This window comes from Phocoena phocoena, chromosome 1 (genome assembly GCF_963924675.1).
Source record: "Phocoena phocoena chromosome 1, mPhoPho1.1, whole genome shotgun sequence".
NCBI classification, from domain to species: Eukaryota; Metazoa; Chordata; class Mammalia; order Artiodactyla; family Phocoenidae; genus Phocoena; species Phocoena phocoena.
In genome coordinates this window covers 141,692,848-141,706,860 of record NC_089219.1, presented here as the reverse complement: position 1 = coordinate 141,706,860, position 14,013 = coordinate 141,692,848, and the positions used below count along the sequence as shown (strand labels likewise).

The 14,013-nt window shown below is 35.9% G+C and overlaps 1 protein-coding gene across 1 annotated transcript in view; it reads right to left on the bottom strand.

Annotated features, from left to right (window-relative positions):
* The window catches only part of HMCN1 (hemicentin 1), a 519,661-nt gene that overhangs the window by 175,689 nt on the left and 329,959 nt on the right, over positions 1 to 14,013 (bottom strand). Inside the window, exons 46-48 of the mRNA XM_065885936.1 lie at positions 13,134 to 13,301; positions 8,833 to 8,946; positions 8,189 to 8,275 (exon numbers count right to left, since the gene is read on the bottom strand). Coding sequence (XP_065742008.1) covers positions 8,189 to 8,275; positions 8,833 to 8,946; positions 13,134 to 13,301 — 369 coding nt within the window. The remainder of the gene's footprint in view (positions 1 to 8,188; positions 8,276 to 8,832; positions 8,947 to 13,133; positions 13,302 to 14,013) is intronic.

The following is a 14,013-nucleotide window of genomic DNA, read 5'->3' as shown; positions in this document are numbered from 1 at the left end:
AATAACTCAATAACTGACCCTAAAAAATGGAGATCTATGAACTGTGAAATCAGAATAATACTCTTAATCAAGTTTAGTAACAAAATGAAGAAAACAATGCACGAACAAAATGAGAAGTTCAACAAAGAAATAGAAATCGTAAAAACACCACAATCAAACAAATGAATACTAGAGCTAAAGAATAGAATGACTGAACTAAAGAATTCAAAAGAGAGCTTCAACTTCAGAGCTGACCAAGCAAAAGAAAGAATCAGTAAACTAGAATATAGTTCATTTGAAATTATCCAGTCAGAGGATCAAAATGAAAAAAGAATGAAAAGTGAAGAAAGCCTACAGGAGTTATGAGATACCATTACAAAAACAATATACACATTATGGAAATCCCAGGAGAGGAGAATGAGAAAGGAACAGAAAGTATATTTAAAGTGATAATGTCTGAAAACTCCCCAAACGGACATCCAGACTCATGAGGCACAAAAGATCCCAAATAGATTGAACTAAAAAAGGGCTACACTGAAACACATTATAACTAAATTTTGAATGTAGTAAGAAGAAAGCAACACATCACATACAAGGGAACCCCCCATAAGAGTATAGGCAGATTTCTCATAAGAAACTTAGAAGGCTAGGAGAGAATGGCATAAAACGTTCTAAATATTGAAAAAAAAGCCTGTCCACCAAGAATACTATAGCTGCCAAAATATGAAATGACAGATAAAGATTTTCCCAGACAAGTAATAGCTGAGGGAAACAAACAAAAACGAAAAAACACACCAGACCTGTCTTACAAGAAATTCAAAATGGCATTCTCAAGTAGAAATAAAAGGATGCTAATTATCATTGTAAAATCACATAAATGTATGTGCAAAACTCACTGGTAATGGTAAATATGTAATCAAAGTCATATTCTCTAATACTGTAATGGTGAGACATAACTCACTTTTAAAATTTAAAAAACAAACATTTAAAAAATAGCTGTATCTATAATTTGTTATTAGATACACAAAATAAAAAACATGTAAATTGTAACATTAATAACCTAAGATGTGAGAGGAAGAGAAGTAAAAGTAAAGTTTATGTATGCTATCAAAGTTAAGTTATTATTAGTCTAAAATAGGATGTTCTACATATATTTTATGTAAGCCTCTGTTAACCACAAAGGAAAAGAATCTTTAATAGCTACACAAAAAGTTACGATAAAGCACTCAAAGCATATTGCTAAGAAAGTCATCAAATGACAAAAGAAGAGAAGGATAAGAAGCAAGGAAGAAAGGATCTACAAAACAATTAAAAAACCCCAATAAAATGGAGATAGTAAGTCCTTACCTATCAATAATTACTTTAGATGTAATGGATTAAATTCTCCAATCAAAAGACATAGAATAGCTAAATGAAGAAAAAAAAATCAAGATCCAACAGTATGTTGCCTACAAGAGACTCACTTTAGTTTTAGAGGTACATGTGAACTGAGAGTAGAAGGATATAAAAAGATATGTCAAGAATATGGTAACCAAAAGAAAGCTGGGGCAGCTATACTTATATCAGCCTAGACTTTAAGCTAAAATTGGTCAAAAGAGGCAAGAGACAATGAAAAAGGGGTCAATCCATCAGAAAGACATAATAACTGAAAATATTTATGCACCCAATACTGGAGCACCTAAATATATAAAGCAAATACTAACAGAGATAAAAGGAGAAATAGGCAGCAATAAAATAATAGTTGGGGGGGGGGCTTCCCTAATGGTGCAGTGGTTGAGAGTCCACCTGCCGATGCAGGGGACACGGGTTCGTACCCTGGTCCAGGAAGATCCCACATGCAGTGGAGCGGCTGGGCCCATAAGCCATGGCCGCTAAGCCTGCGTGCCCGGAGCCTGTGCTCTGCAACGGGAGAGGCCACAACAGTGAGAGGCCCGCGTACCACACACACACAAAAAAATAGTTGGGGACTTTAATACCCCACTCTCAACAATGGATAGATCATCCAGTCAGAGAATCAATAACAAATCAGAGATTTGAAAATTACCATAGACCCAATATACCTAACAGACACATACAGAGCATTCTGTACAACAAAAGTAGAATACACATTCTTTTCAAGCACACATAGAACATTTTCTAGCATAGCTCATATGTTAGACCACAAAACAAATCTCAGTAAATCTAAAGTGATTGAAATCATACCAAATGTCTTTTATGACCACAATGATATGAAATGAGAAATCAATAACAGGAAGAAAGCTGGAAAATACACAAATGAATGGAAATTAAACAACATACTGTTGAACAACCAATGTATCAAAGAAGATATCAAAAGGGAAAAAAAATTTCTTGAGACAAATGAAAATGGAAACACAACACACCAAAACTTAAGGGATAGAGCATAGGCCGTTTTAAGAGGAACACTTATACTGATAAATGCATACTTCACAGAAGAAATAAGATCTCTAAAAAAAATCTAACAGTACACCTCAAGGAACTAGGAAAAAAACAGACTAAGTCCAAAATTAGCAGAAGGAAGAGAATAATAAAAATTAGAGGCTTCCCTGGTGGCACAGTGGTTGAGGGTCCGCCTGCCGATGCAGGGGACACGGGTTCGTGCCCTGGTACTGGAAGATCCCACATGCCGCAGAGCGGCTGGGCCCGTGAGCCATGGCTGCTGAGCCTGCGCGTCCGGAGCCTGTGCTCTGCAACGGGAGAGGCCACAACAGTGAGAGGCCCGTGTACCGCAAAAAAAAAAAAAAAAAAAAAAAAAAATTACAGCAGAAATAAATGAAACAGAGTACAAGGAAACAATAGAAAAGATTAGTAAAACTAAGAATTGGTTCTTTGAAAAGATAAAATTGACAAAACATTAGACTAAGAAAAAAAAAAAAAGAGAGGACCCAAATAAATAAGATTATAAATGAAAGAGGAGACATTACAACTGATACCACAGAAATACAAAGAATCATAAGAGATTACGCTCAACAACTACAGCCAACAAACTGGACAACCTAGGAGAAATGGGTATATTCCTAGAAATATACAACCTGTCAAGACTAAATCATGAAGAAAAAGAAAATCTGAACAGACCAATTACTAGTAAGTAGATTAAACCAGAAGTCAAAACCTCCCAACAAGGAAAATCTAGGACCAGATGGTTTCAGTGATAAATTTTACCAAATGTTTAAAAAAGAATTAATATCAAGTCTTCTCAAACTCTTTCAAAAATCTGATGAGGGAACATTCCCAAACTCATTTTACAAGGCCAGCATTACCCTGACACCCAAGTTAGGTAAGGACACCACAGGAAAAGAAAACTACAGGCCAACATCTCTGATGAATATAAATACAAAATTCTCACAAAATACTAGAAAACTGAATTCAGCATCAAATTAAAAGGATCATACACCATGATCAAATGGTATTCATCTCTGGGATACAAGGATGGTTCAAGATACACAAATCAATATAATACATTATATCAATAGAATGAAAGATAAAAATCATATGCTCATCTCAATAGATGCAGAGAAGCACCTGACCAAATTCAACATCTATTTATGATAAAAAATCTCAACAAATTGTATATAGAAGGAACATTATTCCTCAACATAATAAAGGCCATATGACAAATCTGCAGCTAACATCATACTGAGTACTGAAAGACTGAAAGTTTTTTAAGATCAAGAACAAGATGAGGGTGCCCACTCTCAGCATTCCTATTCAACACTTTATTGGAAGTCCTAGCCAATAAGGCAAGAAAAAGAAATAAAAGGCATCAGAATTGGAAAGGAAGAAGTAAAGTTCTATTTGTAGATGACATGATTATTTATATAAAGTCCTAAAGACTCCACCCAAAAACTGTTTGCTTTAATCAACAAATTTAATAAAGTTTCAGATACAAAATCAACATTAAAAAATCACTACATTTTTATACACTAACAACAAATGATCTGAAAAAGAAATTAAAGAAACATCTCATTTACGATAGCATCAAAAACAAAAACAAAAACTTAGGAATAAATCTAACCAAGGAGGTGAAAGATCTCTACATTGAAAACTATAAAACATTGATGAAATAAATAAAAGAAGACACAAATAAACAGAAAGATATCTTGTGTTCATGGATTGAAAGAATTAATATTGTTAAAATGTCCATATTACCCAAAGCTATTTATAGGTTCAGTGCAATCTCTATGAAGATTCCAATGGCATTTTTTACAGAAATGGAAAAACAAATCTTAAAATTTGTTTGGAATCACAAAAGACACTGAATAGCCAAGGCAATCCTGAGAAAGAAGAGCTGGGAGCATCATACGTCCTGACTTCAAAGTACATTACAAAGCTACAGTAATCAAAACAGTAAGGTACTGCCATAAAATAGACACATATACCAATGGAACAGAATCATAAGCACAGAAATAAAGCCATGCATATACGATCAACTAATATTAGTAAAGAGGGTCAAGAATACTCATTGGAAAAAGAGTCTCTTCAGTAAATGCCAGTGGGAAAACTGGATATTCACATGCAAAAGAAGGAAACTAGACCCGCGTCTTATACCACTCATAAAAATTAACTTGAAATGTATCAAATGTAAGACCTGAAACCATAAAACTCCTGAAAGAAAACAGAGGGACAGGGACTTCCCTGGTGATGCAGTGGTTAAGAATCCACCTGCCAATGCAGGGGACATGGGTTCAATCCCTGGTCCGGGAAGATCCTACATGCTGCGGAGCTGCTAAGCTCGGGAGCCACAACTACTGAGCCAGCATTCTAGAGCCCATGAGCCACAACTACTGAGCCTACATGCCACAACTACTGAAGCCTGAGCACCTAGAGCCTGTGCTCTGCAACAAGAGAAGCCCCCACTCGACACAACTAGAGAAAGCCTGTGCACAGAAATGAAGACCCAATGCAACCAAAAATAAAATTAAAAAATAAAAACAAATTAAAAATAAACATTAAAAAATAAATAAAATAATAAAAAAATTTTAAAAAGCAGCTGAAATTAAAAAAGAAAACATAGGTACACAGCTCCTTGACATTGGTCTTGGCAATGATTTCTGTGATATGACACCAAAAGCATATGCAACAAAAGCAAAAACAAATGGGCCTACATCAACTAAAAAGCTCTATACAGCAAAAGAAGACATCAACAAAATTAAATGGCAACCTACAAAGTGGGAAAAAATATTTTCAAAGCACTATCTGATAAGGGGGTTAATATCCAAAATATGTAAGGAATGCATATAATCAATAGCAAACACACACACACACACACAGAGGATTCAATTAAAAAAATGGCAAAGGACCTGAATAGACATTTTTCCAAAGAAGATATTCAAATGGCTGACAGGTACAAGACAAGCTGTTCAGCACCACTAATCATCCAGGAAATGCAAACCAAAACCACAATGAGATATCACCTTACACCTGTTAGAACAGCTATTATCAAAAATACAGGAAATGACAAGTGTTGATGAGGATGTGGAAAAAAGGGAACCCTTGTGCACCTTTGGAGGGAATGTAAATTGGTATAGCCCCTATGGAAAACAGTATCAAGGTTGCTCAAAAAACTAAAAATAGAACTATCGTATGTGTAGCAATTCTACTTCTAGGCATATATCCGAAGAAAACGAAATCACTATCTCAAAGAGACATCTGCACTCCCATGTTCATTGCAGCATTATTCACAATAGCCAAGACATGGAAACAGCCTATGTGTCCATAGATAGGTAACTGGATAAAGAAAATGTGACATATATAAAATTATACATATAATTTAATATTATTAAATACTAAATATTACTATACAATATATAATACTAATATTATTTTCTCTATATATATAATTTAATATTATCCAGCCATGAAAAAAGAAGGAAATCCTATCATTTTTGACAACACAGATAAACCTCGAGGACATTATACTAAGGGAAATAAGTCAGACAGAGAAAGACTTACTGTATGTTCTCACTTATATGTGAAATCTAATAAAACCAAACTCACAGAAACTGAGAACCCATTAGTGGTTATAGAGGTAGGAGGTTAGAGGTGGGGCAACGAGTGACGGTGGTCGGAAGGTTCCAGTTATAAGATGATAATTGTGATTACAGTTAACAATACCATATTGTATAACTGAAAGCTGCTAAGAGAGTAGATCTTAAAAGTTCTAATTACAAGAAAAAAAGTTGTGTAAATGAGATATCATCTCACACCAGTCAGAATGGCCATCATCAAAAAATCTAGAAACAATAAATGCTGGAGAGGGTGTGGAGAAAAGGGGACACTCTTGCACTGCTGGTGGGAATGTGAATTGGTTCAGCCACTATGGAGAACAGTATGGAGGTTCCTTAAAAAACTACAAATAGAATTACCATATGACCCAGCAATCCCACTACTGGGCATATACCCTGAGAAAACCAAAATTCAAAAAGAGTCATGTACCAAAATGTTCATTGCAGCTCTATTTACAATAGCCCGGAGATGGAAAGAACCTAAGCGCCCATCATCGGACGAATGGATAAAGAAGATGTGGCACATATACACAATGGAATATTACTCAGCCTTAAAAAGAAATGAAATTGAGATATTTGTAATGAGATGGATAGACCTAGAGTCTGTCATACAGAGTGAAGTAAGTCAGAAAGACAAAGACAAATACCGTATGCTAACACATATATATGGAATTTAAGGGGAAAAAATGTCATGAAGAACCTAGGGATAAGACAGGAATAGAGGCGCAGACCTACTGGAGAACGGACTTGAGGATATGGGGAGGGGGAAGGGTGAGTTTTGACAGGGCGAGAGAGAGTCATGGACATATACACACTAACAAACGTAGTAAGGTAGATAGCTAGGGGGAAGCAGCCGCAAGGCACAGGGATATAAGCTCGGGGCTTTGGGACAGCCTGGAGGGGTGGGAGGGGGAGAGTGGGAGGGAGGGAGACGCAAGAGGGAAGACACATGGGAGCACATGTATATGTATAGCTGATTCACTTTGTTATAAATCAGAAACTAACACACCATTGTAAAGCAATTATACCCCAATAAAGATGTTAAAAAAAAAAAAAAAAAAAAAGTTGTGTAGTTATGTGCAGTGATGGATGTTAGCTAAACATGGTGATCATTTTGTGTGTGTGTGTGTATGTGTGTGTTTGTGTGTGTGTAATCACCTTAAACTTATGCAATATTATATGTCAATTATAGATCAATGAAACTGAAAGAAAGAATAAAAAAGAAATATCTTAAAAAACCAAATGTCAACGTTAAAAAAAACAAACTGGAAGGCTCAAGATGGGATGATACAAAATTTAGGCAGCTGTTCTCTATGCAATAGTTGTTACCACATCATTGCAAGAAAAAAAGAAAACAGGTTAAGTAATAGTTTATGTGACACTTTTTATATCTGTCTTTCTTGCTTACTTAAATGTATTGCTCATGCAAGGCATGTAAACAACGAAATAAGAAATTAATTGAATCTTCCTTAAAACACTTGCTTTCTATAAAAAGTATGGACTGCTCTAGTCGTTCCATTAAAACTGCAAGGCTGTGCCTTTACTGAAAAGACAGTCTTGAACACATTCTCTTAGAGATCTGTTTATTTTTATTACATGCAACACAATGATTCACTGGTAAAGCCGGTGAAATTGGGCTTAGAATTTTCATTTTTATTTTTACTCTTCTCCATTTCCTTTGTAATATGCAAACATGCTTACAAAAGGTGACAGTTTTGATCTTGGGTAATTCCCACTATCAGTGATGCTATACTTTCACCAAAATTCCTATTTCTTTGAAATAAAATTTAAGAAAACAATAAAAAGGAAAGGAAGGTACAAACATAGGGAAGGAAAGAAAAAATAAGAGGAGGTGGGACAGGAAATCTTACCCACAAGTAGGAACAGGATTAAAAAAAAGAATCATTTATTGAGTTGAAAGAAAAGACTAATGTGTCTTTTTCTGTCTCTCTCTCTTCCTTGCTTTCCTTCCTCCCCTACTCCCTCTCTCCTTCCTTCCTTCCTTTTTTCAGTGTAGGAATTTCCTTTTTATCTCCACAGAATCTGAAAGGTTTCCTCCTATACTTCTACCATCTATATTGGGCTAGAATTCAAGGTCAAATGCTTGATTTTTCTCAACTAAGAGATAAGTGGAGGCAATGAATAACCAGTGAGTTGAGCAGAAATGCAAGAAATGAGCCCCTTACCTGTCACTTCACAAGTCAATGCAACACTCTGTTTCTCTTTTACCTTCACATCTTCAAATGTATTTTCACCCACAATGTGAGGTGGTACTAAAAAAAAAAAAGACAGAAAAAGTAACAGTTCTAACAGCAGAATGGTTATTTATAGGCATCTATTTTCATATTTTTTATTAGGCTGTACCCTTTAAAACAATCCCTCCAAATTCTCATTATTATTTGTTTACTAGAATGTTATCATATTGTTTGATCAATTCTAAGATATACTATAAAGTTATATGTCATAAATTCAATTATAATGAATTTTATTGTATGTAAATCATAAATATGTCAACAAGTCAAAGAATAACAAAATCTATTAGACACATTTCTCCCTCTATAACTCTGATAAGCACTCACATTAAACAAGTTATCAGAGTCTTAGAACATTGTTGAACAATTGTGAACTGATAAGACATGGCATTTCAGCCATTTTAATCCAACTGATTTCGTACAAACCATTCTAACATTGAATTCTTGCCAAGAGTCACAGTCCAGGGGCCAAAGAATACATAAATGTAAGTTCAAGCTGCAGATAAATTTTAACTCTGCTTCCAGAATGTATTTAAGACAATTTTATTTTGTCTAGATATTATAAGTTATATAAATACCTAATACTGAAAGCCCAAAGGTTTTTCTTTCTTCACCAGCTGCATTCCTTACTACACAAGTATACTGGCCAGCATCTTCCATTCTGGTCTGCATCAACCGCAGAGTCCTTCCTCCTGGAGAAGCAAACCACCAGATGATGCAAAAAGAAATCTGTAACTTTACAAGTTAGCCGTGTAGCGCTGAATTTTGGGAAAATTTAATCAATTCACTTCAAAGGCCTTTAAAATGCATTTATGTCAAGCTTTTAAAAAATATCACATGTTTTAAGGCTATATGAAGCAGAATAGATAATTCAGAAGAAATTTCTGATTTAATGGATAAAAAAAGTTAATAGAAACCTAGGTGACAGCAAGTAAGAAATGGAGTTTCACAGAGGTACGGTTTGAACATAATCTTGAAAGGTTAAGTATTCTTTAACACAGAGAGGAGTTAAGAGACACTGCTGTAGGTAGAGTATGAATGAGGATCTAGAGGTAGAAAGTAGATGAGAGGTGTGGCACCTAAAACAGAACAGGCGGAGAAAACAGTGAGAGATGAGACTAGTTGGAGTATGACCAGATTCTGTGGGCCTTCGAATGCTATGCTAAGGAATCTGGACTTTACTGTGTTCACTAAAGGCCATGGAAGTACATAAACAAAAAGTCATGCTCTGATTCGTGCTTCAGAAAAACAACTGTGACAGGATGTTTACGAAAAGATTCCCAGTTTGCAGTGGAACACATGAACTGGGAACGTTAGAAAGAGGACCACACCAACTACCCAGATTGGGATGACATCAATATACAAGGGATGAATGGAACCATGAAGACTGACTACCAGTTTTCAATTGAGTTTCATGGAATTCTAGAACCATTTATATCAAAGTTTACGAGGGTCACTCTGTTCATTAGCACGACTCTGATTTTGTTCCTCTTTATATTTTGAACTTCTATGTAATGAAGAAAGATTCTGGTAGACTGGGAATGAAACTGATATGCTGAAGGGTGTAATTTGGAGGAAAACTCCTATTAAGGACCAAGGAAGAGGAGCCAGCAGATGAGACTGAAACAAAGCTGGCAGAGAACAAACAGACACACTGAGAGAGTAGAGTCCTTGAGGACAAGGGGAGGGGGAAGGGTAAGCTGGGACGAAGTGAGAGAGTGGCATGGACATATATACACTTTGTGTGCTTTGTGTCCACCTAGAGGGTGGGATAGGGAGGGTGGGAGACACAAGAGGGAGGGGATATGGGGATATATATATATATATATATATATATGTATAACTGATTCACTTTGTTACACAGCAGAAACTAACACACCATTGTAAAGCAATTATACTCCAATAAAGATGTTTTAAAAAAAGTGTAAATCATTTCTTAGGTTTTGTAATAATTTTCCACTCGGTGTATTTTTGCTTAGTACCTTGAATTTGAACTAAAAACACTGAAATGGTTAAACATAAAATTTTCATGTAAATATTCACCTGGATCTGAATTTATCAGGAGTTTCCATCTGCTTTATGTTTTTATAAACACAAGCCCTCATTGAGCTTTTCCTATAAGCAACCTACTCATCCTCAAACCAATGAAAGGTGAACTTAGTAATATCTTACTTAGACAGACAAAACTGATTATCTAAACTCAGTCTTTTTCCCCAGTTGAATTTAAGTAAGCAAAGTTGAATACACAAATGCCCTAAACATGTCAAAAAACTTATGTTAATTAGGAAAGGATTCAAAAGCACTCACTGCTACTTCAGATTAGTGAGACCATAATATGATTCCAGTTGAGAGATATTAAAAAAATACAACGTTTATGAGTCATTGCTGGCTCTGCAAACCTCAACCTCATAAATCTCATGATCTTTCCTTTCTCTTTGTTTCCTGGTCCTCTCCCTTGTTGCAGTGAAAGACAAAAAAGGGTTGGACAGTAAATTATACTTAGATGGAGACATTTCTCGTACCTATTAAATTTTTATAGCAGCTATCTGTTCTTGGCAGATAACTTCATAACAGTGATAGGACCTTCAAGAAAGTACTTCTTTCAGAAAAGCCTGACTTAATGTCTCAGGAGGACTATTCTTAATGAAACAGAAATGTGCAGTCGATCAAGGAACAAGCGAGTCATACGCCATTCATCTGATTCTCAGTCATCGATTGCACAACACACATGTTCAGACTGTAAAACTGAATGACTCTTCTGGCAGCGCCACAAGGTGAAGTACATTTAATGTGTTCGCTCTGGGATCTCCAGCTGCTAGTCAAACAAAACAAAGCTATACAATAAAACCAAAACACTACTCCTGTGGATCTATAATAAGCCAGAGTACCTAATTTTATCTTGCCTTTTTCGTTTCCAGGAACCCTGATGTAGTTATTATATTTAAAAAGAGTTCCTACTTTTTCATCAATTGAGAATTTAAAAAAACACAATAATATAAGGATGGCTATTAAGAGAAGAAGATAACGTGTTCAGGTTTTTGGTAACCAAACTGCAATGAAATCTTTGCCATCAGTATGCATTCCTTAAGATCAACAGAGGAAGGCAGTCCTTCAAAAATGAAAGCATTATAGGACATAGGAAAGTCTCCTAGGATAGGGAAACCCAAATCTTTTACCAGGTTGTCTATGGCAAATAATAACAAACATGTATTGGATGCTTAGGATATAAGCAGGCACTGTGTTAGCTGCTTTACACATATTAACTCATCTTTACAAAACCCCCTAAGAGGCAAATGCCACTAGTATCCTCACTTTACAAGTGAAGAACTGAAGTTAGCAAAGTTAAGAAACTTGCCTGAGGTTATAAATCTAGTATTATAGGCGATAGATATAATAATTATAGCAATGTATATTCCTCGTTAAGCCCCTATCATTTACAGACCAAGATCTTGAAGAAACAGAGGGACCTTAGGCTATTTAGACCTAATTCAAATACTAGGAAAGTATGTTTTCTGAAAAAGCCTTCAAAAGTGAGAATTTAAACTTTGAACAACTTTAGGGCCAAGGAGCTTGTTACCTCCTAAAATAGCTCATCTTGACTTTCAACAATACAAATATTTTTTAAAGTTGTTTGGATTCAGACCGAAATCTGTCCCTAGAATTTTCCCTACACTGGTATTACTTGGCACTAGACGGAACCAACATCATCTTTTCTACACCATGGCTCTTCAAGTATTTAAATGTAATTTTCACTACGTCGTCATGAGTTACACAAGGTTTATTTTTTCAGGTTAAATAGAACTGGACGTATAGTTTACTTTGCAATCCTTTGCCATCATGGTTATCCTCCTTCGAAAATACTGTCAATAAATCCTTCTTCTAGTCTTCCTAATGAGTAAGTTAAATCCACAATACAACTGGTGTTTTTCTCGTTTTATTGGTGAAAATATATTTTATTCATGTGGCACAAAACATCGCATCTGTTTTCCTGACAAACACATTATCTTGTTAATGCATACTCAATACCCAAAGCAATTCAGAGATCTTTTCATATGAAGGATTCTGAAGCTATTTCTCACCCTAATTTTCACCATTGGTTTCTGAATGTGAGTGCAGGAGTTTACTTAACTTTCATTTTGTTAGGTTTACTTCAAACGTTCCAGAGTGAGGTGTGTTTGAATTCGGATGCCTTCATTCAACACATTAGGTATTCTTCTAAATATCCAAGCTTTGTATTACCCATAAACTTGGCAAGATTATTTTCTTAGTCTGTACCCAAATTATTACTGAAAGGGGCCAAGTGCAGATTCCTGTGGGCATGCCCCAAGACACCTCTCTCGACACTTACACTGATCCATAAAGAATAAGCTAATAGATTTTCCTACATAATTAGATAAGGAATAAGAGGAATATCTTTTTTACAATAATGATAAAATCTTAGCTCACTTAAAACTATTCCATCTTGGAAATATAAATCTCACTCAGATTAGAGTTGTGAAAAAATTTAAACTCGTGGTTATAGAAATTGTTATAGAACATTATTCACTCTAGGCTCTGGCTTCAAGTATTTCTTTTCATTCTTCACTTTTCAGATTGGCGGGTACTCATTCCAACATGAATGCTCTGACATCCCCATGATTTAAGTAATAAGCGAGTGCAAAGATTTCTTTGTCAAAAGGATATAGAGATATTTAGAGATTTTCCCCATTGTCATATAGCTTCTGATGTCCTAAAATTTTTTCTTAATATGATCAGTGGGGATTATAGTAAGCAGCTAGATCATAAAGAAAAGAAGAAGACATGGAGTTATGAGAAATTAAGGAGAAACTGTGGCCACAGGAAGCTAATCAGGTTACCAGGTTACAAGAATTTCTAATACCTGAGAGAATTCTCAGAGAACTGCTAAAGTTGACAGGACACCCGTCTTTAAGCCAGGTAATTGAAGGCAGGGGAATTCCTGAAGCTTCACAAGTTAGGGACACTGAGTTTTTTTCCACCACACTGATATTTTCAGGTGTCCTGTGGTTTCCTATGATGCTTGGAGGGGCTGTAAGACAAAACAAAACAAACAAGAAATGGAAAGGAGGGTGGTTAGTACGTAACAAACACCAAATTCTAAACAGCTTATTCTTAAAAATAAGGCTTCCATTTTCTAGTCAACAGTAAGCAAAATAAGCAATCACAAGATGATGATGATGATGACGACGACGACGAGGACAACACTCCTGGAAGTAAAAATGTCACTTCTTCCTCACTAATAGCAACATATGACTTAAAAAAAATTTTTTTTGTTGTTAATTTTATTTATTTATTCTTGGCTGCGTTGGGTCTTAGTTGCAGCGCTCGGGCTTTTCGTTGCAGCATGCGAGCTTCTCTCGAGTTGTAACGTGTGGGATTTCTCTCTCTAGTTGTGGTGCAAGGGCTCCAGGTTATGTGGGCTCTGTAGTTGTGGTGCGCGGGTTCCAGAGCGCGTGGGCTCTGTAGTTTGCGGCACGTGGGTTTCTCTAGTTGAGGTGCCCGGGCTCAGTAGTTGTGGCGCGTGGGCTTAGTTGCCCCATGGCATGTGGGATCTTAGTTCCCTGACCAGGGATCAAACCTGCATCTGCTGCATTGGAAGGTGGATTCTTTACCACTGAACTACCAGGGAAGTCCCCATATGACTTTCATATTGTTATTCTAATAGTGGTGAATGATTTTCTGTGAGTCACTCACCTTTTCTGGTAATATGGATTCATGACTTTCTTATAGGCAGAATTTTC